This window comes from Apteryx rowi, unplaced genomic scaffold (assembly GCF_003343035.1).
Source record: "Apteryx rowi isolate R43461 unplaced genomic scaffold, aptRow1 scaffold_70, whole genome shotgun sequence".
NCBI classification, from domain to species: domain Eukaryota; kingdom Metazoa; phylum Chordata; class Aves; order Apterygiformes; family Apterygidae; genus Apteryx; species Apteryx rowi.
In genome coordinates this window covers 1540013-1561147 of record NW_020450983.1, presented here as the reverse complement: position 1 = coordinate 1561147, position 21135 = coordinate 1540013, and the positions used below count along the sequence as shown (strand labels likewise).

The 21135-nt window shown below is 36.4% G+C and overlaps 1 protein-coding gene across 2 annotated transcripts in view; it reads left to right on the top strand.

The window, feature by feature from the left end:
* GK5 (glycerol kinase 5) overlaps positions 1 to 17178 on the top strand; it is a 30355-nt gene extending 13177 nt beyond the window's left edge. For both annotated transcript variants that reach the window (XM_026087082.1, XM_026087083.1), the window contains 6 exons: positions 3080 to 3184; positions 5975 to 6060; positions 10235 to 10338; positions 11697 to 11756; positions 14633 to 14766; positions 16151 to 17178. In XM_026087082.1, the coding sequence (XP_025942867.1) occupies positions 3080 to 3184; positions 5975 to 6060; positions 10235 to 10338; positions 11697 to 11756; positions 14633 to 14766; positions 16151 to 16287 (626 nt within the window). In that variant the 3' untranslated portion in view covers positions 16288 to 17178. The remainder of the gene's footprint in view (positions 1 to 3079; positions 3185 to 5974; positions 6061 to 10234; positions 10339 to 11696; positions 11757 to 14632; positions 14767 to 16150) is intronic.
* The last annotated feature ends 3957 nt before the right edge of the window (positions 17179 to 21135 follow it).

Here is a 21135-nt window from a genome sequence, read left to right as displayed (position 1 = left end):
TTTAGGCTAATTAATGATATCATTTTGATGATATTTCTACTTATGAATTCAACGTTATGTAGTCCATAGAAATGTAATAGAAAAACATATGGTAAGGTTTTTCCATTTTGTTTTGTCTCAAGAAAACCTTCGGCTATTGTGATCTGCTAGGAGTTGAAATCTTTCAAGTCAATGCTATGAAACTTTTACTGCTTTAGGCTTTATTATTTGTGTTAAAATTATTTTCCCCTGTTTTGTGGCTTTCACATGGCACGGGAAAAAGGTTAATAGGACAAGGTAGGCACTTAGTTTTTTCAGTGCCCTAAGCATAAAATGTAATCTGTGTTCTATCTTTAAAGTTGACATATGTATTTAAGACTGCAAGATGAATCCCTGCAGAATCTTCCTGCAAGCTTTTCATTAGCTGCTGTTCTAGTTTCTGAACTACATGTAATCGGTATATGTGATAGTTTAAAAAAAAAAAAAAAAAAAAAACTCAAGTAATAATGTTTTTCACAATTCAGTGATGGCAGCATGAGGTATAGATTTAAAGTCTACCTCTCCAACAGTCTGATAGTTTTTATTAACTGTGGTCATGCCAAGTGCATTCTCTGCTTATGTAAATAATGTGTCAACATATTGATCAGTTCCATAGAGGTAGATTAGATACTACRCTGCTAGAGACTTTGGTGTGAGGATCTTCAAGAAGGCCAACTAATAGACTTGTCTGACCCTGATTAGCTGTTCTTCTCCAGCACTCTTGGCTCAGTGGGTTCTTGGGTCCTGCTTCTTCATAGCTTCATCTTCAACAGAAAATAAAGATTATAAGGAGACTTGCACCAGTGATCAGGAGAGGTGTATATCACTTTTTCTAATCAAGAGGCAAACTTAAATCTAAAATAGGCACTGCTGATTATTTTTCCTGGTAAGCAGCAGAATGACTTCTGCACTAACCAAGCTTCTGAAAGTACTCCAGTACTACTGTGCCACTCATTTGGAGATGGGCAAGCAAACTAAAGATGAGAGACATACATCAGCAAATTCTCTTTGAGAAAGTTCCTGGAGTGCACTAATACGTGTGTCTTGTGATCTGGGAGTATAAGGATACCAGTGTTGGCCTGAATCACCCTTAGGAGAGAGAGAAACCCTGAAGTTCCAAATTTTTTGGTCCCCAACACTTAAGTTTTCTTCTTCCCTACTACTTCTGTACCAGATAGAAATAAAGCAAGGAATGGATATGGATGATACTGGTCAACTTCTGTTTTCTTCCCTTTTTCCTAAATGGAACAATCAAACCGTGGTCAACAAGCTGAGATCTTTTCAAGAATTAATAAGGAGGGAAAGGTTACATCTCTAGGACTCAGATGCTTTTATTGTGCTTCTACAGCTTTACAAAAAACAAACAAAAATGTTGTGATAATGGAGATAGGACGCAATAACAATAACAATGCCCTGGGTACTAAGCAAGGAGTGGAGAGAATCCCTAGATCCTTGTGATGCTTTTCTGGTCCTGTAGTTACTGGGGCTCAGTTAGCTTTGTTGCATTACCCATGATCTCTGAGTCCTGAACAGGGTCAGTTAAGGTCTGGATGCTCTTTTTACTTCAAGTTGGCTTGAAAGACAGTTGTGGTACTTGGGCCCTGTGAYGATTTTATTGCAGTGACCACCTAAAGAAACAATTTGTCAAGCTGCAGACCTGGGAAAATGTCCACTGGTCGACTAGATGCTAAGTCCTTTTGCTCTAGCATTAGGCAGTTGTTTTCTGTCATAYCTAACCATACAGCTAACATACTGTGGAAGGGTTATTTGGCAAAGGTATTCTTTTCAGTTTGGCAGGTGCCTGAAGACTTTGAATTTTTGAAGCTATGCCTATTACAAAGTAAAGCTGAGATACTCTGCAGGGGCTTGTGTTCTGTGTTCCTACTAACATGTCAAACAAGTTGTTTGTGTTCATGTTGACTGTTGAAGTAATAAGTCTCTATTTATTTATTTATTTTTAAGGTTTCAACACTTCCTGGGGGGGACGGGGGACTAAATTATTGGGTTTATCCTCATTATTGGCTGTTTATTTCCAAATGTGATAGTACCTTCCAGCAGACAAAACTTTGGAAGATGCTGTAATATAGTTTCAAATAAACTAACAGTTTGGCCTCTTAGTAGAAAGTATTTCTACTTTCCTTAGAGAAAAGGAGGAAAAAGTACTGTCCTTTTTCAAAAATGTTCCATTTTTCCTAAACTACTGCAAAGCCAAAACTATTTATTGGAAATCATAACGTCCTGCAGATCCCTTCCTGTAAACCATGGAGGTGCTAATCTTTTGTGACATGCTTTGTCTGCAGCTACCAAATTTTTTTAATGAGTTTGGGGTTTTGTTTGTTATGTTTTTTATATTAGGCAAATATGTAGGTAAAACGCTATAGTTAATGGCAGTAACCTTTGTGGGCACAGTGATGGACAAATCGTGAAACTTTTCATTTTCTTTTTTTGCTTTCTATATGAGGAAGCACTGTATATTCAAAAAGGAATTTAGAAAGTATATCACTGTTTCATTCTCTCCTATGAATAGGATCTATGTTATAAGTTTGTGTTGTTTTTTTTCTTTGTTTATATGTCTGTTTTTATCTGACTGTTTTCCATAGGGAAGCCCAACCCTCATGTTTTATGTTTTGGGAAAGAAAATTCAGACTTGGAAATCATTGGGGAAAACTAGATGGATTTAATAAGATAGGATAACATTGATATTTTTTAAAAGTATATATACAATTTCTTATTTAATTTGTTTTAAAAAAATTACATTTGAAAATTTATGTGCCAATAGCTCTTCTCTTTAGTTTAAAGACCTTTTGTTTGTAATTGGATAGTGATTTTTAGCTCAACTTTGGCTTAATAAATTAACGTTCAAGTCTTTTTTCACTTCTGTCATTTAAATTTTAAACAAAAAGTTTAACCTATATCAGTGATGTTTTAGCTTGAATTTTGTAAAGGAAGTGAACAAAAACTACATTTTTATTTGTTGGGTTTACTGTTGGGGGTTTTTGCATATGTTTTCTTGGAAGCGTTTAACAGGTGTTTTTATTTTGTTTCATGGAAAATAATTAAGGCTTGTATCCGTTGATTGGTTGGAAGATTGGGGAAGAAGTTGTTTATTTAACTGAAGGCTCTATACCAAACACCGGCACTGCCATAAAATGGGCACATGAAATAAGTAAGTAGTTCTTAAATTTTATAGCAGAGTAAAATACGTTATTTTTAAGAAACTGCTTTATAGGGTTGTAGTCATGATATTGGACTTGGTTTTATTGTCTCTGATTGAAGAAAATAGCCTACATGTTTTGGACACTGGAAATCCACAATCTCATTAGTAGGTTCTGTACTGAGAGCATTTACTGTAGGTGTTAGTGTAAGTTTTCTTTATTTGAAAATTGAAACTGATTAATGAAGTAGAATTGACTTCTGTTCTCCTAAAATGCCTTAGGTTAGTTTGTACACAGTTAATGTCTTGGCTTTGCATAGTTATCTCTTCTTCATACTCTCAATCTCTCACTCCCTCCTACGTATGTGGGCTTTTGTTTTCCTGAAATACTTTACTCTTTGCTTGCATTATCCTGAACATGACAAACTTGAATAGAAATTGTGTAAGAGAGACTTGTATAAGGGAGACTTGTCTGAAGTTAGTAGATGCACTGTTTTGTTATTTGGACTTGAATTTTTAGTTGAGAAGAAGCACGGAAACTGAAATCCAGGTAGCACGACTGTAAATGCTGTATTTCACAAGCGTTTGTCTTAAGGCTTTCCTTGTTACAGTTAGTCTTCTGTTGGGTGAGATTTAGGTTAAAGCTGATTACTGATAGAATGCTTTTGAGAGAGCAGTAGCTCTATATTTCAAGAATTAATCAACAGTTTTGATTTATAGGAACATGATTTAAAGAACTTTGCTTTTAGGAGTAACCTTGCTGTATGCATTGCTTCACATGGAAGAAGTATGTCTTTTGGCTGTAGCTATTCTATAATGAAAAGATTTGCATAGCAGTTAAAAAAGACTAAGAAAAGTGCCAGCACTCTGGTAGCTGATGTTCAGAACTGCTGATTGTTTATAGGACAACTTTTCTCAGTGCTCTGATAATCTACTTAACTTGGACTGAGATGCAAAGAAGGAATTAGTCTTCCAAATTTTGGAATATCTGAGCAAGATTTTCCGGAAGCACAGCTCCTCCCAAAGTCCCACATGTGTGTGCATAATTGCACAAGTATATGCCCTTAGGGATTAAATACAATTTGAGTTGATCCTCAGGTCTTCATCATTCAACTTTTGACTGAGCCTAAGAAGTAACAGCCACTAGTTTTTTGAGCAAATTACTCAGTTCAACACACAGTTTGCTTCTACAGATACAAGGTATCAGTTCTGCATGTATAAGCTTGCTAGCTAAAATTCACATGGCTATTATTGGCATATCCAGGGCAAGTGGTATGAAAGGATTTTTAGCCAGCCAGTACTGAAATAGAAGCGACCTACTGTTATTACCATGGGCAAAAGTTTTGGAAGTTGCAGAGGGAGGAAAAAAAAAGTAGGTGTATTGCTATAAACTGTCTAATAAGCAAGATCTTTGTTTTCTGGAAATATGATTGCAGAGAAGCTGAATTTTAACAATATTCTAAGAAAAAACAGGTATCTATAGGAATGCTAACTGGAAGGACCAGTATGGGATAGAAAATGATATCGAGTACAGAAATTTTTGTCAACTTTACAGCAGCAAAAGAGAAGGGTAAAACTTTTGCTCTACCGAAATGATTGGGCAGGAACCTAAGGTAAGCTAATGGCCTCAGAACTGAGTTTTTGGTAAGGAGGATGAGGCTCTACGTGGTGAAGGTGAGATATGTAATAGGAGTGAAAGTTTGGAAATAGGAATTTCTGCAGCAGGGCAAACTTAGTTTAATGGGCTTCTTTTAGTGGGATCAGATCACTTCTGTCTAAGGGTTTCAAAATAGTGATATGTGAAATTGCAAGGTGAAGTTCATCTTATTTTTTTTTTTTTTTTCACCCTCTCTTCTGCCATAGTGGTACTATGTAGTTCAATAATAGCAACTCTAACAAAAAGGAAAAGATGTGGTTTAGGCTTATTAGTCCTAGCCCTGTAGACTGCAAAGCTTTCAAACAAATTTATTAATGATACAGGAGTAAATTGAAACTCCTATTAAATTACCAACATAGGTTTTCTGAGGGTAAGTTGAGCTAGATTAATCTGTCTTTGATAGGAGAATTTACTTGTTAGACAAGAAAAAGCAATAGACTTAATTTATGTAGTCTTCTGTAAAACATGTTATGTGGCCACATAAGGAAATTATTAATGAAACTACAGAAGATGGATGTACATATAAGAATTGCCTCTGGGTGAAGAATGAGCTAAAGAGGGGATGTCTGTAGATAGTTTTGAAGGGAGAGGCATCAGGCTGGAAGACGAATAAAAGTAATGTATATCAAAGAGGTGGTATTAGGACCTACCTTATTTGTACTTCGATGTCAGTTATTCATAAAAATATTAAGTCTGTTGATAAAACATGGTCATTAATATGAACTTTGTAGTCATTTGGTGCTTGGGCTGACAACAACATCCTGGGAGAAAAAATGTTTTATGTTTTGCAACATCTAGGTTTTTAATATGTTTATGGAGTGCTGTTATTAGCCTTCTTGATTCCCATTTATATCTATTTGTCTAGAAAACTAATGGCCCTCTTAGAGGATGTGAAGATTAAGAGGCTATAGTATAAAAGATAGGAGAGTGTCTTTTTGAATTTAGTCTATATCTAAATAGGATTTTTTTTTTTTTTTATGTGACTAATGGAAATGAAATACAGGAGGAGTGTTGGTTTCGCTTAGAATGTCTTGGTTTGAGAATACTGCAAAAGGAAATAGTATAACTCTAGACTTTTGTCTCTTAATAATTTATAAAGAAATCAAAATAAACAGTAAAAGCATATGACCTGTGCATCTTTACAGATCTTTTCACCAATGTAGATGAAACAGCAAAAATGGCACGGAGTATTGCTGATTCTCAAGGCGTTTATTTTGTTCCAAGTTTTCAGGTAAAATTGTTATTCTTACTATAATTAAGAATATATTGTTAATAATCCGATTAAAAGTATAACTTATATCCTCTTTACATGTAGTAATTTGCATCTTATCACCATGCATTCTATCACCTGTGTTCTACTCCGGATCTTAGGCTGTGTCTCTCACCGCAACCTATGCAGATTACTGTATATCAGAATGCTTAAAACCTCCCACCCCAAGCAAAAAGCCTATGAAGTAGGAAAATTAGTTCCATTTTGCAGATGGAGAACTGAAGGACAGATAAACCAAGTGACATCCCCGCAGTAACACAGGCAATGTCTACAGAGAGAGAAAACAAGCCCGTAGCTTTGTCTCGTGCAGAGCCTTCGTTGAGATAATACTTCCTAAGCACTGTGCTAAAATAATCCATTTTATTCTGCCTCTTTTCAAGATGTAGGTTGCAATTCAGCAGAGTGCTTAAACATGAGGAAGACTGCTTTTCGGAACACCTGATTTTAATCTGAATTATATATTCCCCTGTTTTACTACAGGGTTAGTGCTTTGTTGCTATTTTTACTGACCACAGTGAATATATTAAGGAGTTCCTGGTGTTTGTTCTCCATTTTGCTCCCTTGTGTTTCCCAGTAGCTTCCTTGTAACTTCCTCTTTATTTGAGGGACTTCCTGCAGTGACTTTGTTCCTGTTGGGTCACAAGCTCTGGGAGCTTTCTGTTTACTTTCTGTTTATGCTGGAGACTGTGCATCCTTATGCCTGTCCTTCCCATCTCTGATTCATGGTCCCTCTCAGGTTTGGTTATGGAGCTGAGTTACTGTCCCTGTGCATAGGCAACAAAGGCTGATATTGATGCTGCAGTTCAGTCTGGCGTATTAGTTTAGAAGGGAATTGATGGGAATTTCAGTTAATACATTAAATGACAAATTGTTATAGCTGAGGGGTTGACATACTGCCTATTCAGCTACGGAGCAGTTCCTTCCCTTATAAGGCTTGTCAGTTGGTAATAATAGTTAGTGATTTGTCACCACAAAATACGACAAATTGCAAGTCACAGCTGTTAGACAAACCTTCCTGCAAAATGGAAATAAACAGGTTCTTCTAATGCGGCTGTTGCTAGTCTAGGTGTTGTGCAGAGCTCCAAAAGCTTCTCATCTAGTTGCACTGCTTCCCTAAGCACCRTGAGATAATCTGTCTGAGAACGCGCTTTCATCAGCATAGCTTTTTCTGTGTTCTGGATTTGCCAGCATGGTATCAATTTATCTCCACAGAATACTGTTTTTTACATTTCTAATCAGTATGGCTGTTTAGGAGAAATTTTGTTTTGTAGAACCTGGTGTCTAAGCTGTCATTTGGAATATTAGTATTATAAACTTTATTGAACAGATGGACCAGGCAGGAAGAAAGGAAAGCTATTTATGTGTTGGAACTGGGTGTTAATGCCTGCCATCAGCTGTTCTTTGATGTATAGGCAAGTGATGTTGGTTTGAACAAGTCAGTTGTTACTGTGTTCTCCAACTAGGTAAAGAAACAGCATTAAGGTGAACATAGGTTGTTTTTTCTTCCCTCAAAAATCACCCCCTTCTGTTTTCTCTTAGAAGTCTAAGATAGCAATTCATTAGTTTGAATATACATTTTGAAGTTGCATAGAATGTTTTTGCCATCTCATCTTTTTATGTAGATCCAAAAGTAGTGGGGGGTTTTTGGTTTTGTGTTTGTTTGGTTTTTTTACCCCATTGGTCTCCCATGCCCAGTTGGATCATTTCCGGGAGTAGGGTGGTTGGCTTTTCCGGTTGGTTGGTTTGGGTTTTTTGTTTTGGCTTTGGGGGGGGGGGGGGGTTAAGGGACTTAACATTACCTGGTGTTAATGGAAAAAGGCACAGGAAAGTTTCCTTTCCTATCTATTCTACAGAGAGCCCAGCTACCTTGTCTTAAACAACTGCCTTACTCGTTAATTTTATTTCTAGAGATACAATGCTTGGTTAAGCTAAGATTCTTCTGTGTGGTGTTTATACTGTGATTAATTGTGCTGTGAAAAAGCAAGTGTTGAGCCTCCCCAAACTCTTGTATTTGTAGACAGGAATCCCAAGGTAGACAAATGCTGTCCTGAATCTTCTCTGAACCTCTAATTCAATTAATATTCGGTCCAGAGATATTGGTAAGGTCTGGGTTTTTTTGGTTTGTGTTCTGTTTTATTTTCTTTCTTCTGCTTTCTTGATAATCTGTCTCCAGAAGGAAACCCAACTAACTTCTCAGTAAACATGGATTGAGTCTCTTTTTACTGAATTCTAATAAGCCCACTGCAAATCTAGGAACTGTACTTAGGAAAAACTCTGTGAAAGGATTGCTCTTTAATTTTGATACCTAGTAACCAATAATAGGATCCACCAAAGTGGATTTCTTTGCCTTTTAAGAGCCCTCCTTATCCTGGTGGGACTTGCACAGCAAATTGACCCACTGTAGCAGTATCTGGATCAGTTTAGATGTGGATTAAATGGTATGAAAAGGGGCATGAGCAGAGCTGAATACTTCTAGAACTTTAACATATCTGTTCTACTTCGCTAGCTATATTCTAACGCAAGTTTGCTTATGTTGTATATTTCTTAGACCTCCAAATGACAGCGGTTAGGGTTTTTATGAAGTCCATGTGTTCATTTCCTACACAGAGTAAAATGTTCTCTACTAATCTGTATTAAGGTAGTAAAAATGTGTTTGTTTTTTACTAAGTTATACTGCTGTGATACAATACACTGAGAGGAGCTTCATTATGGAAGTGTATATGAAACTGAATGTGCATTAATCATTTTTTTTCCCCTCTTATTCCTTCTTCTAGAAGCAAGGTTTTCCAGACTTAATTTGCCTGATTGATAGCAGCAGCAAAAACTTAATGGCTTTTTTTTGGGTGGCATGCATATATATGCACAAATTTACACACAGGCATACTTTTTATTTTCTTGAGGACTGTACTTCTTTCAAAATGCACACCATCATCTAGAGTATTAGTCCTTACTTTTTGATGTATTATCTTGTATATGAAAATCTGTAAAGTTGGAAACAATGGATCCTTATTGTGCTACTGGGCTGGGCAAATGGTTCCACTCCTAGAATGGAAAGAGTACTTGTACATGAAAAAATAGATTGCTTTCTTTGAACTGAAATGCAAAAGTTTCTTTGATTTAGATGCTTTTATAAAATGCCAGTTTTCCTTCTGGTCACTAGCACTCCCCCCCACCACACACACACACAGGTTTTTTTGGTAGTTGCTGAGCATGATTATCTACTGTGTAACAACAAGTGATAATTCAGCACTTTCCATTACTGGGCTGCTGCATATATACCTATCCATACATATTTATTTTTACATATGTTAGCATTTTCTTTATTTATTTTATAAGTGTTTGTGTGTTTTACACACATGAAATTCAAACTTCCAGTTAGTGTTGTCATAACTGATATCTAACAGAATACAACTAGAAGAGTTTGTTTCAATTTAAAAAATAACTGCCTACAGTGTGTGTGGGGGGGGCATTTAATGTTGTCACAGACCAGTTATGAACCAGCAAACTAATATTTTGTCATGAAGTTTACCAAAGAAGTGGAGGAGGAATAGAGAGACTTCAGTTTCATAAATCTGTCCTCCAGTTCTCCTGCAAAAGAAAACACAACTTAGTGATCATTAGAATTTTAGTCAGAATCTGTTACAGTGTTGTCATTGAAAACAGACTGTAGTATAAATTAATAAAAAATAATTGCCAGCCTTTTCAATGCTGTTTTAAAAACTCGGTCCATCCTTCTTTCAGCAGTTCCAGAAGTTTAAAAAAAAGAAAAAGAAAGAAAAAAAGAAAAAGTGAAGTCTTGCTAGAGAAGAGCAATATCAGTGTGCCCTGTCCTAGACACTTTAAGTGTATGCTGTATTTTTTTTTAAAGAGAAGTCCTATAGATTCATGTTATTTAGTATATAGAATTCAGAAGAAGTCACTTACAAGAAACCTTTTGCTGTTGAAAGAAACTATTTAAACTGTTCACTGAGTAGCTAAAATAACACTATATACTGCTTACATATTGTTTTCAATTTTCTTCTTTCACTATGCTGCCTGTAATTGTCGTAAGTTATTTTTTTCCTTACTATTTGACTCTTTTCTCAAAAGCCGTCAAATATAACTCACTGAACTCATTGTGAAATCTTTTCTGTAGGTTTCTGTGAATGACCCATATCTATGTGCCTGTTTCATGGGGCTGAAACCTTCCACTACCAGAAACCATCTTGTACGCGCTATATTGGAATCTGTAGCTTTCAGGTACAACTTACTTATTTTGTTTATGTTTTCTCATATTCGTTGTTTATGTTGATCAACTGTGTCAAATGGACATGTGGAATTTGGCAACTTGTAAAATATAAATTGTAATAGTGCTTTATAGTAACATGGACAGGGAGTTTTAGCTTCTTCTCTTATTTTCTTCTTTAAACATTACAAATAAACTAGTGTATATTTATTAATTCAGAGTTTTTGTTATTAAGTAATCATATAAAGATCCTTAAATTACATTGTTTAGAACATGCCAGAAACAATGTTCTCTGTTTAAAGTTAGTCCTTGTTCTCCTACAATGTTTTGGTAGAAAGAAAGCTTCTGTAGCCCACCCCAGCTGTGTTACAGTATCCTTGAAGCTGGAAGTTAGATCTTTGGCTAAAGTTTGTATCCTTGAGCTTTTATAAAACATAGTAATAGGCATCTTAAACATCTTTAGAGATGTGGAGAGAAAACAACTTCCAGATCTAACTGTCAAGGTTAAACACATTACTGCTAGTCACTGAGGTTATCACATCAATAACTAGCTGTGAAACAGATTGGCTCTGCCTTGCAAACTCAGCCAGCATGCTGGAACTGAAAATGAATATAGTTTGAGCCTGGCTCACACTGCAGTGTGGCCAATTAGGGAACACTCACATCCCTTCCATCTAGGCACCAGCTCTGCTTTGGGCATCATAACCTCCAGCAAAGAGGCAAAAAAAATGTCTTGAGGAAGGTAAAATTCTAACTTGCTACAACTGTTTCTAAAGCAATTTTTTCTTCACTGTAAGAGAAACATCAGATGCTGATGGAGCGTGGAACTGAACTGGAGCGTGAGTGTCTTAAAAACAGACATGTTACATATCTCATCTCTTCCAAAGACCTGAACAGAAAAAGGCTAGAAACCCTTTGCCTTTAAATTTTCCACCATTAAGTGGAATGGTTTCAGAACAAATCAAACTTACAGCCTTGAGAGGTTCCCTTTAAAAGACAGCTGGACAAACTCTGAATAACATTTCTGTCACTTTCTTTCCTCACTCGAAACCATTTGTTACATCAACCATAGTATCTTGTCTGTGAAGACCTGTGATCCATTTCAAATGGGAATAATGTACCTTCTATAGTGACTTGCTATAGAATGCGATTTAGCCATACTTGTGCCTTCATAGTGATGTATAGCAGAGGCCAGTTTCAGCCTTTTTTTATTATTTATTTATTTACTCATTCTGGAAATTTGTTAGCTATTACAGTAGTTCTGAGAAAACTGAGGTATTTTTTGCCTTGTACTTTATTTTCTGATTTTGTAGATACTGGAAACACTTTATATGGTATATAATGTTTAATTGAACTAAATATTTTTTTAAAGAAACAAACAGCTTTATGATATCATTGTGAAAAGGGTACACATTCCTCTTCGATCTATTCGGTAAGTTCCATGTAACTTGTAAGTTTGACACATGAGAGTTCTAGTTAAACAGATGTGAACTTGATTGTTCATTTTGTCTTATTGTAACCACTGAGAAGTAGATGATTGATTACCAGGTCAAATGTTGATGTAATTTTAAAAGTGACTGTAGAGGCTATCTGTAAGAGGGTCAGTTATTAATTAAATCATTGGCACTGACGGCTGTCAGCAGGTGAGTGAAGACTTACCCCGATTAAAAAAAATGAGAGCAAATCTATGTTTTTATGTAGCATTAGAGTGCATATAGCAATATCTGTTGTGAAGGTCATTCTCCCCTTTCTTAAAAAATCCTTTTACCCCTTTATACTGGATTTTTTTGTGCTGGATCTGTCACAGATTGAATTTTTTTGAAGACTTCAATTAAAACTGGGTCTATTTGTGAGGGTAAGCGGAAGAATATTCTGTTGTTAAGAATATGCTATACTTAAGTTTTTGCAGAAGAAGATTAAATTTAGGGAGGTACCCCTGATCTCTAGTATATGCTTTTCACTGCCTCTTGGAAAAATTTAAAAATTTGGTCGAAGTATATGTTGCTGAAAAACGAGCTTGCACATGTTTAGTGGAAACTTAGTTTGGTAACACCAGTCATTTCGGAGATTGTCTCTACCAGACATGATCTATCTCAAACCTCTGATGCTGAGAAAAGCTCTCTGAAATTGCTCCTTCTGACAGCCAGGGGTCATGGTGATTTCACAGACAAAAACTAAGAGGAGAGCATCGTGTTCTTTATTCTGATACCCRTGCAATGAAAGAAATAGACTGGTAGGCATCTAGACAGTTGAGAAATGAGGATTTGGAGCAGTGGAAGAAAGGTGAAAGTACAAAGGTGGGAGGAGGTAAAAGTTTCTATATTCCATGACATACTGGGACACAGTAGGCCAAGATGAAGAAGCAGCCAGGTGTGGGGTTGTAGCAAAGAGGAATAGAGATCCAAAGTATTGAGAATTTCTGATTCCTTAGGAAGTTTATTTTACTTGGAAAATTGCATGTAAAAGTTTAGAAATAAAATAGAGATTGCAAAATGCAAAGTGTGCAAGCACCAGAAATAAGACACCCTAGGGAACCTTAGAATTCTGATCCCTTTTACATTGTAATGGAATTCATAAATTGTGTGATCATGTTCTGTTTTACTCAATACAAAATCACTGCTTCATGCAGTGACTATAATAGAAGTAACTAAGATCAGTAGCAATTTAACATGTGGATTAAGCATTAGGAAGAAATGAGATGTACTTCATGGCTTTTTCAGTAGTTTTGTAAATTGCTCTCCCATTCTTTTGTCCCCACACCTTTCATATCTGTCCATTCCCTTTGATTTTTGTTTTTATTCTCTCTTAATGTGTTCCTATCCTCTCTTGAATATGTCCCTTCCCTCTGTAGCTATTGTCCTGTATCCTTTGTTTCTCCCCAGCCTTTGGTTTCTAGAAGCTCGTGTCTTTGTTTTCATTAGTCCTCTCCATCCCTATTACTTCTCTTGGCTTGTTTCAACACCAGCAAGAAAAGCACAGAAAAAGAACCCTCATTTTATTTAGTCCCCATGTCCTGTGTTTTAGCAGCCTGCTGCAGCCATTAAAGGATGGTCCTCATGGTTACTGGACTCTTGGAGTGTCAGTATTTAGTTATTCTGTGAAAATAGCACATTCGCAGTCTAATGCCACATAGGAAGTTTGAGCTAGAGTATGTGCTCTACAGACTGAATCTCCAAAGTGTGTAGCAACAAAATTTAGCTAAATATAAAACTGAGCATTTGCAAATTCTTTCTTGTTTTTGTCTCTTGTAACTTGAGTCAAGTAGATGTTTTATTCTTACAGAACAAGAAAAAGGCATGTCACTGGCATTAAGGAAGTGACTTTGCCAGATTAAGTTTCTATTCCAAAGCATAGAGGAGATAACACTTCTTAACTGTATGTGCAAACAAATAAAACCCCATAACATCTCTAATCAGACAAATGTCTCCTGATTTTACTTTTGGAAACAGACAAACCATTTATATAAAGATTTTCAGAGGCATACACATAGCATAGAAGATTTTGGCTGGCATATTTAAATTGGTGAAGTTTTCTAAGCAACAGAAAAGTCTTATTACACAACACTTTCTGTAGTAATAAACTACAGATGTCTTTACCACATTTGGTAGAAAACAACTACATGACGGGGTAGTATTGGAGTCCAGTGGTATAGCCAACCAGTATATGACAATTCAAAGGTCATTTTTTGTTATAGCTATTTTTCAGCTGCAGGAGACATTAATTTGCATCGCTAGGAACTGTTCTTAGCTGTTTRAAGATCAACATTGATAAGTTCTAGTTTTCTCTATTTAAAGGGTTTCAGACAATGCAGTTAAGTAAATAGAGAAAAGATAGATGAAAGCCTCATTCTCATCCTCCTGATAAAAGGGCAAGCAACTGTGAAGGCATTTTAGCTTACTAGTTCAAAGATTTGGTAGTAATGGGAAAACCCTATCTTTCCAGATCTGAGAACACTTGGAAGGGTTTGTTTAATGTAATGGTTTTGACTGTTGTCATATCCTGGTGATAACCATATAAAAGTTCTGTTATAAACCCTAACATTTCAGTCAGGACGATGTATCTCAAAACTTTAGATGAGGTGGTCTTCTTCCCCTCCCACCCCTCCCCTTAAAGGTGGGGGATTTTTTTGTGTTTTTTTTTCTTGTGCTGTCCTCTAAATTTGCCCATAAAATGGAAACACATTTGTTTATGAGTGATAGGAAGATTTATGCATAGGTGTGAAAACCAAAAAGCTGTTTTCTAAAATTTTGGCAATAAGCATTTGAACTGAACCCATTTTTTACCTTTTCTTTCTCTCTCCCCACATAGAGCTGATGGCGGTGTCAGTAATAATAGCTTTGTCATGCAGATGACTTCTGATTTGATTAATAAGAAAATAGAAAAGCCTATAATTGCAGATATGTCTAGCCTTGGAGCAGCTTTTCTAGCAGGTCTTGCATCAGGTATGTATACATTGTATACAACAGTTGTTTTTTTTTTTCCAAAATGTAGATATGTAGATAACAAAAAACGAAGAAAAAAGTGCATAATTTCAAATAATCATAAAATCTCCCCAAAAGATTAGTTTTGCTGTCTCTGAGGGAAATCAAGGTAAGTAGTGTTTACTTTTGTGTGGTGCTTTTTACCCATATACTAGTATATGATCGACCAAAGAAACGGAGCGTAGGGTAAAAAAGCCAAATAAAGGAACTTATTTACATTTTTAACATAATATCCTGATTTGCTGAACAGTTGTACACTTGTTAGTTTTATGTAAATGAATAGTGACAGTGAGCTTAATGTGAAAAGTGCCTCCATACAGGTTTGTAAGATTAGTTTATATTCAGAAGGATGTACTGCCAGAGAAGGAAGAAGTGAGTCCTGTCTCTGCTCCCTCCCTCTTCCCTGACTCCCATGCTCTGTGTCCCCTTCCACATTAGTACTGCTCAAAGCGGTGTGTGATGTGGACGGACGATGCGACAAGGAAGCTGCCATGCTTGTGTGCAGCCATGTCATTCATATGGAAGTTGTGTCCTGTCATCTGTGAACTTAGGCCTCCTTTTTTACGATTTTCACAGAAATAAGCACAATGGAGGAAGTACAAAAGGAATTACTAGCAGAAAAAAATCCAGCTTCACTCATGCAGAATTGATTTATATAGTCAACCAGACTTAAAACTAAAAAAAAAAAAAAAAACTCAATCCATAGTTTTACTTAATGGTTTATTTAAACCATTACTTAATGGTTTACTTAGTATTTTGTAGATGGATATTAACTTTATTGAATGGCTTTGATATGTACGTAACACAACTTCAGGATAAAAATCACATACTCGGGTAAGACTTATTGAACAGTTAAAACTGTAAAGAAGCTGTCTAAGATGTCCACTGCAGCCCTGGATAGGCAAGAATGTTTCAATAGCATAAATTAATCTGAATAGGTAACACCAGCTGTTTTCTGCCATTTATCCGTTTTTTTAAGGCAGTAGGAAAGTAACTAGTGCTAAACCTTGGTTTCTATGGCTCTTCTTACTTGAGAGAGACCTGTGGCTGAAAGCACACTGTTGATGAAACCTAAATGAACTTCAGAGTACCAGAGCTGTTCCTTGGAAACTATCCCAGTTAAGCAGATGTGCTGTTGTCAGGATTCCAAACAAGTGGATCCTATTGGAATGGAGTTTCCCAGTGCAAAAAATATGTTTCCCTCTGAGAAATTTGTTGGTTGAATAAAGAAAAACTGTCATGATTTCTTACTGTGTTTCTGGTTTGGATCTCTTGGAGATAAATTAAAACAACTCAAAAATAACATATTTGCAGTTGAGCTTGAGAATGAACTTTCTGTTTATAGGATTGTGGACTGACAAAGAACAACTGAAGAAGTTGAGGCAAATAGAAACAGTTTTTGAGCCCCAGAAAGACTCAGAAGAATACAAACCAGCTATGGATGCCTGGACACAAGCAATGCAACGTGCTCTGCACTGGTAGAAATAGACATTTTAATGATGGAAAAATCCTGGTGTTCAAATTAATATTTATTAAACCTTGGAGTTAACAGGACAATAAAAAACGAAATTTGTGATGGCATGTATACATAAAGTTATACGGTACTTCAGTAACCCCCCTACTGCTAGATTACTTACCACTCCATAATGAAGCCCSGTATGGTCCTTAGGACAGCTGTAGTCCAGCTGCAGCATTTGTGTCCCTTCAGTGACCTCCTTTGGGTGGCCCAGCTGCTTGAATCCTATAACCATGTACCAGACTTGGGGAGGTTTTTCCTATGATGGGTTTTCTAGTGAGGAACTCACCTCCCTTCTGATCTTTAAAAGCTTTGATATGTTAATCATCAAGGAATGTCAAAAAGCACATATAGTTTTGTAAGCATTTCTAAGAAAAGTAAAAGGACTGCTTGTCGGGTTTTATTTTTTTGTGGTAGACTTGACTGTGTATAGAAATACCTTCCTGATAGGCTGTTGTCACGTTTTGGTTGACTTTATAAGGAAGCATTTGACCAAGCTGTGTGATGACATTCTTGTGGTGCATAGGGATAAGCACTAAATTAAAATGAAATACAAAAAAAAGATGTTTTTTGTACTCTGTTTAAAAAAAAAAACAACAAAAAAAAACTTTGTTCCAGGATTTTTGTGGCTGCCAGTACCTATCAGTGGCTCAATTTTTTTAATTTTATAAGAACAAAAAGCTATATTGTTTCGTACTGTTAATGCAAATATGTTAAAAGTAATTATGGGTACTCTAATTTCTAAAAATCTGTAATATTAATATTTTCATGCCCATCATTAAGTTCTATTATTATTAGCTAAAACAGGGTCAATTTTATTTTTGAAGTTATTAATTTCTTTTATATTTTTTAAAATAAATTATTAAATGTGTAGTTAATTATTCTTATGTATTTGTTTATCACTAATCTTAAATTACTATAATTTGCTCAGGAGTGTGTGCAAATCAGTTTCAAAAATGTAAAATTATTGAACATTTTCATTTCAGAATGATAGCAATTCAAGTCATGGGTGATTGTGTTCCACAGACACTGGAGACAAGAAGTGTTTATATATAGAGTATTATCCAAGAGAGGCTGAAGAACTACCACTTACTCTCGTTGTGCTGAAACATGGATGGTCAAATCATGTCCCATTCCCTTGGTTTCTTTCACAGTCACTTACCGTGAGTTGGAGTATCTACTCTACCTGAATTCTTCTTCAAACCAGACTCTGTTTATCTGTCATCCTTAACTTAACTCACCTTTTATTTTCTTCCTTATTTTTCTGTTACTTCATCTCCTTTTGTTTCTCTTTTCCTCCAAAAATAAAAAGGAAAGTTTTATGAAATCACAGGCTCACCAATTCCGGAGTTCTAAAACTGCAGGACCTTCAGTCTGAGCTATATCCTGGCACTTTTTTTTTTTCCCCCTCCTGGTATCTTTCAAACTGATAGAGACCATGGGTCAACATGGCAACCCATAATGCAGTCTACACCCTCAAGAAAGTATACACAAGCTGCCCTATCTCCTTGAAGAAGAGAGTTGCACTTTTGCCAACCATAGAGTCTGAGTGTATACAGGCCCTGGTTTTGGAAGGAAAGAAAATTCTGCTCASAAGTACTTTTTTCCTCAAGATAATAGCTAAAGCATCATTGAACTGAGCCTTGCTGTGAGCTCYGTGTTGTTGGCCTACCCTTTTAACTCTTCTAGGACTTTGCAGGGAGACCTCCCCACTAAGCAAATCTTCAGTGAGTAGACTTGAATAGACCTGACTTTCTGTAGTTATTACAGCTGGTCAGGGTATCTCAGCTCATAATTTGCTGCTTAATGTAGAGCAGATCTAGATCAAGTTCTGGCTAAAGCTCATCTTCCTTGAGATCATCTTTCTCTGCTGAACATACTTTAATAGGAATCCTGACCTGAAGTCCCAAAATGGATCTCTCTGATCGCTAGTCATATGGCAGGCTGATACCTATAGAAATTTCAAACTTCTCTTTTTGGACCATGAAAATGTGGTCATCCAGACCCCAAGACTAGTAAGTCTGTTGATGAGGTTCCCTCTGCTCTTTGTTCTGGTGTAAGGTAAGAACACGTGGAATGCTTGTTCTGCTTCTACTCCATGTCCAGTTTGTGATCTGCTCTGTCATCTCAACCTCACTGCTAAGGAAAATTCTCATTATGGGCGAGAAGGTTCTGTTAGGCCAAATCGACCAGGGTTTCAGTCTGGCATTTTGAGCAGAAGCTTGTGGACTCAGTCGCTGGTATTCTACGCTGTTCCAACTGAAGGAGTTTAGTTTCGTCAGGCCTACCTATTATCCACTTAATGAAGGCTCCTTGACTTTTTTATCTTCATTTCATAATCTTCGTGTTTTTGCTGGGCTTCATTAGGGTTCCCTTGCTCTGCTCACASCTAAAGATCTAATGGGAACTGAATCATTCTGAGTTATCTTCAGAGAAGCCAGCTGAACAACTAGCCATGTGCCTTGCTACTGCACCTTTTCACTGTGGTGGTTTTTGTCTTTGCCGTAGCACAGCTAGCAAGGTAGAAGATACTCGAGCCCTTAAATAGTCCTTTTTGTCTAGGTGTAGTGTTCTGGAGGACCTACTCTGAATAATTCTTTACAGCTGTGACTGTTTAAATCTGAACCAGGAAATTTGACCTGTTTTCCTTTCATTAGCCTCAGATCTCCAAGGCAGAAACTTCGCTGTAAATTAAAGATATGAAAGGACCTTGTTATATTCACCTGCCGAGCCTTTAAAATGATCTCTAAAGTTATTTGTTTCCACTATGGAGAGGTTCAAAGCAGTGAGTGCATCTCTGAAACAGATAATGGGGTGCTGTTAAGTCTGTCAAGATGGAGTTGCCTTTAGAGATAAGAGCATCTGCCATACTGAACAGACTAATTGACAACACATCCTGAAGAATTTTTTGATTACTGGTTAGTAAACCTCTTTTCTGTATCTAAGAAAAAATTGATTTTATCTTTTCAGGAAATTTTTAATATACTGACACTTTAATACCTTTTAATTGATAATGAATTTGAGATGAGCTTTAAGCAATCAGGTGTACTTTTACTGACCCTTTGCTGTCTCAGTTGGGCATTGAAACCATTGTATAAGCTCATTAATATCAACTTTTATTTAAAATATGAGAGATTTTACTTGTTCCTTTTTACTTAATTTTAGATTCTGACTTGGAGGGTGGTTTTCATCAGTTTGGAAAAAGTGTATGCAGGTCTACATTTGCTAGCAGCTGAGTTTGATAGTAAAGGTAATAATGCAAAAATGGTAAATATTACTAATCTGTACTTTAATATTTTAAGAGGCACACCATATTTTGGCTGTCAATGTTCTGCTTAGGACTGGGCGGTAATGCACTTAAATCAGGCATGTGAAGATAGGGAATTTAATGGAGAGATGTGCTAATGATCTCTGGGCATTCTGCCTTCACAGATTCACATGGTGTTGATGGATATAGATAATTTTGCCAAATTGGGGTGAAATTATCATGCAAGACTATATGGCATGAAAAATCCCTCAAATGTCTGCAACTATTGGATTAATTATTGCATGTCAATAGACAGGGCAGATCCAATGATCTTTTGATGATATAAAATGATTCTGCGTTGGTGTAAGTTTTCTCATATAGTTAAGAAAAGAATCAAATCAGCTATGCTTAAAATCTCGCTGGAATTAACTTTTCCAAGACTTTTGAGTACTGTTTTCTTTTAAAAGGTGTTTTCTTTTTTCCTTCAACAGTTAATTTTATGTAAAATAAATGCAGTTGCTCTTATCTGTTTTTGACAAGAGCATTTATACTTGTTCACCTGTCAAAAGAAAGTTAAAAGAAAAGGAAAAAAATGGAAAAGAAAAATACTGGATTGTTTTTTCAGTTTGCTAGGCTCCTTTTGGTATAGTCTGTGTAGCAAGATCCTTCAGCTAGTCCCACTATATCTGGGATCAGAGAGCAGCCCAGTGGCTCACCATTTCACAGCAACCTGTACAAAAAGGTAAGAACTGTTTCTTGCCTGGAATATAGATTTTCTTGCTATTGCTGGTCCAAGCCAAAAATTAAGGACAAAATCATTATTCTCTCTTCAAACTTTAGTACCCATCAATATGTCAGTACTGTGAGTTGTCAAGGAATATGGTAGTGCTCTGACCCTGCTCTGCAGCATTTGAGTGAGTGAAGTTTTTACAGGGAGTCGGGCAAGTTCAGCAGGAGAAAAGTATGTGKTTTTTGTTCAGATTGGTGTTTGTATAGGTCATTACAGCAAGGGTTCAGGGCTAGCAAGAAAGCAATGAAACTAGTGAAAATTGAAAGGTAATGTGTTGTGAAAAGGTGGCAAACTCTGAAAGGGATACAACGAGCCAGCGGGAGCAAGATCGAAGGCTGGGAGACCACTGGCCGCTTCTGGAGGCAGACATCACACCTCCTGCCTTGCAGGCTTTGCTCTTAGAACTCCATCCTTTGTCCAGTCTGTGCTGTCTCCCCATCTTTAATCTAAGAAACCAATTCCAAGATGTTTTCCAATGTGGTCCTCATTTTGGAATAAAGTTTGGGATTTGTGTAAGTTCTAATACATTATATGCTAATATATATCGTTACAGAAGTACTATATGCTTACACTTCATTCCAGCAGCTTCAGACTCACGGTATGTGTGTATACAGCCATCTCATTGTGGACAGGTAGCTGTTGAAAGCAAATGCAGTCTGCAACAGTGTCCTTTCATCTGTTTCTTCTCTTCTCTGTAATGGTTAAAATGTGTATTTTTTGTGTTCATACTCAGTTACAGTATCTAACTTCAGTTCATAGTTTCTTACAGCAAAACAG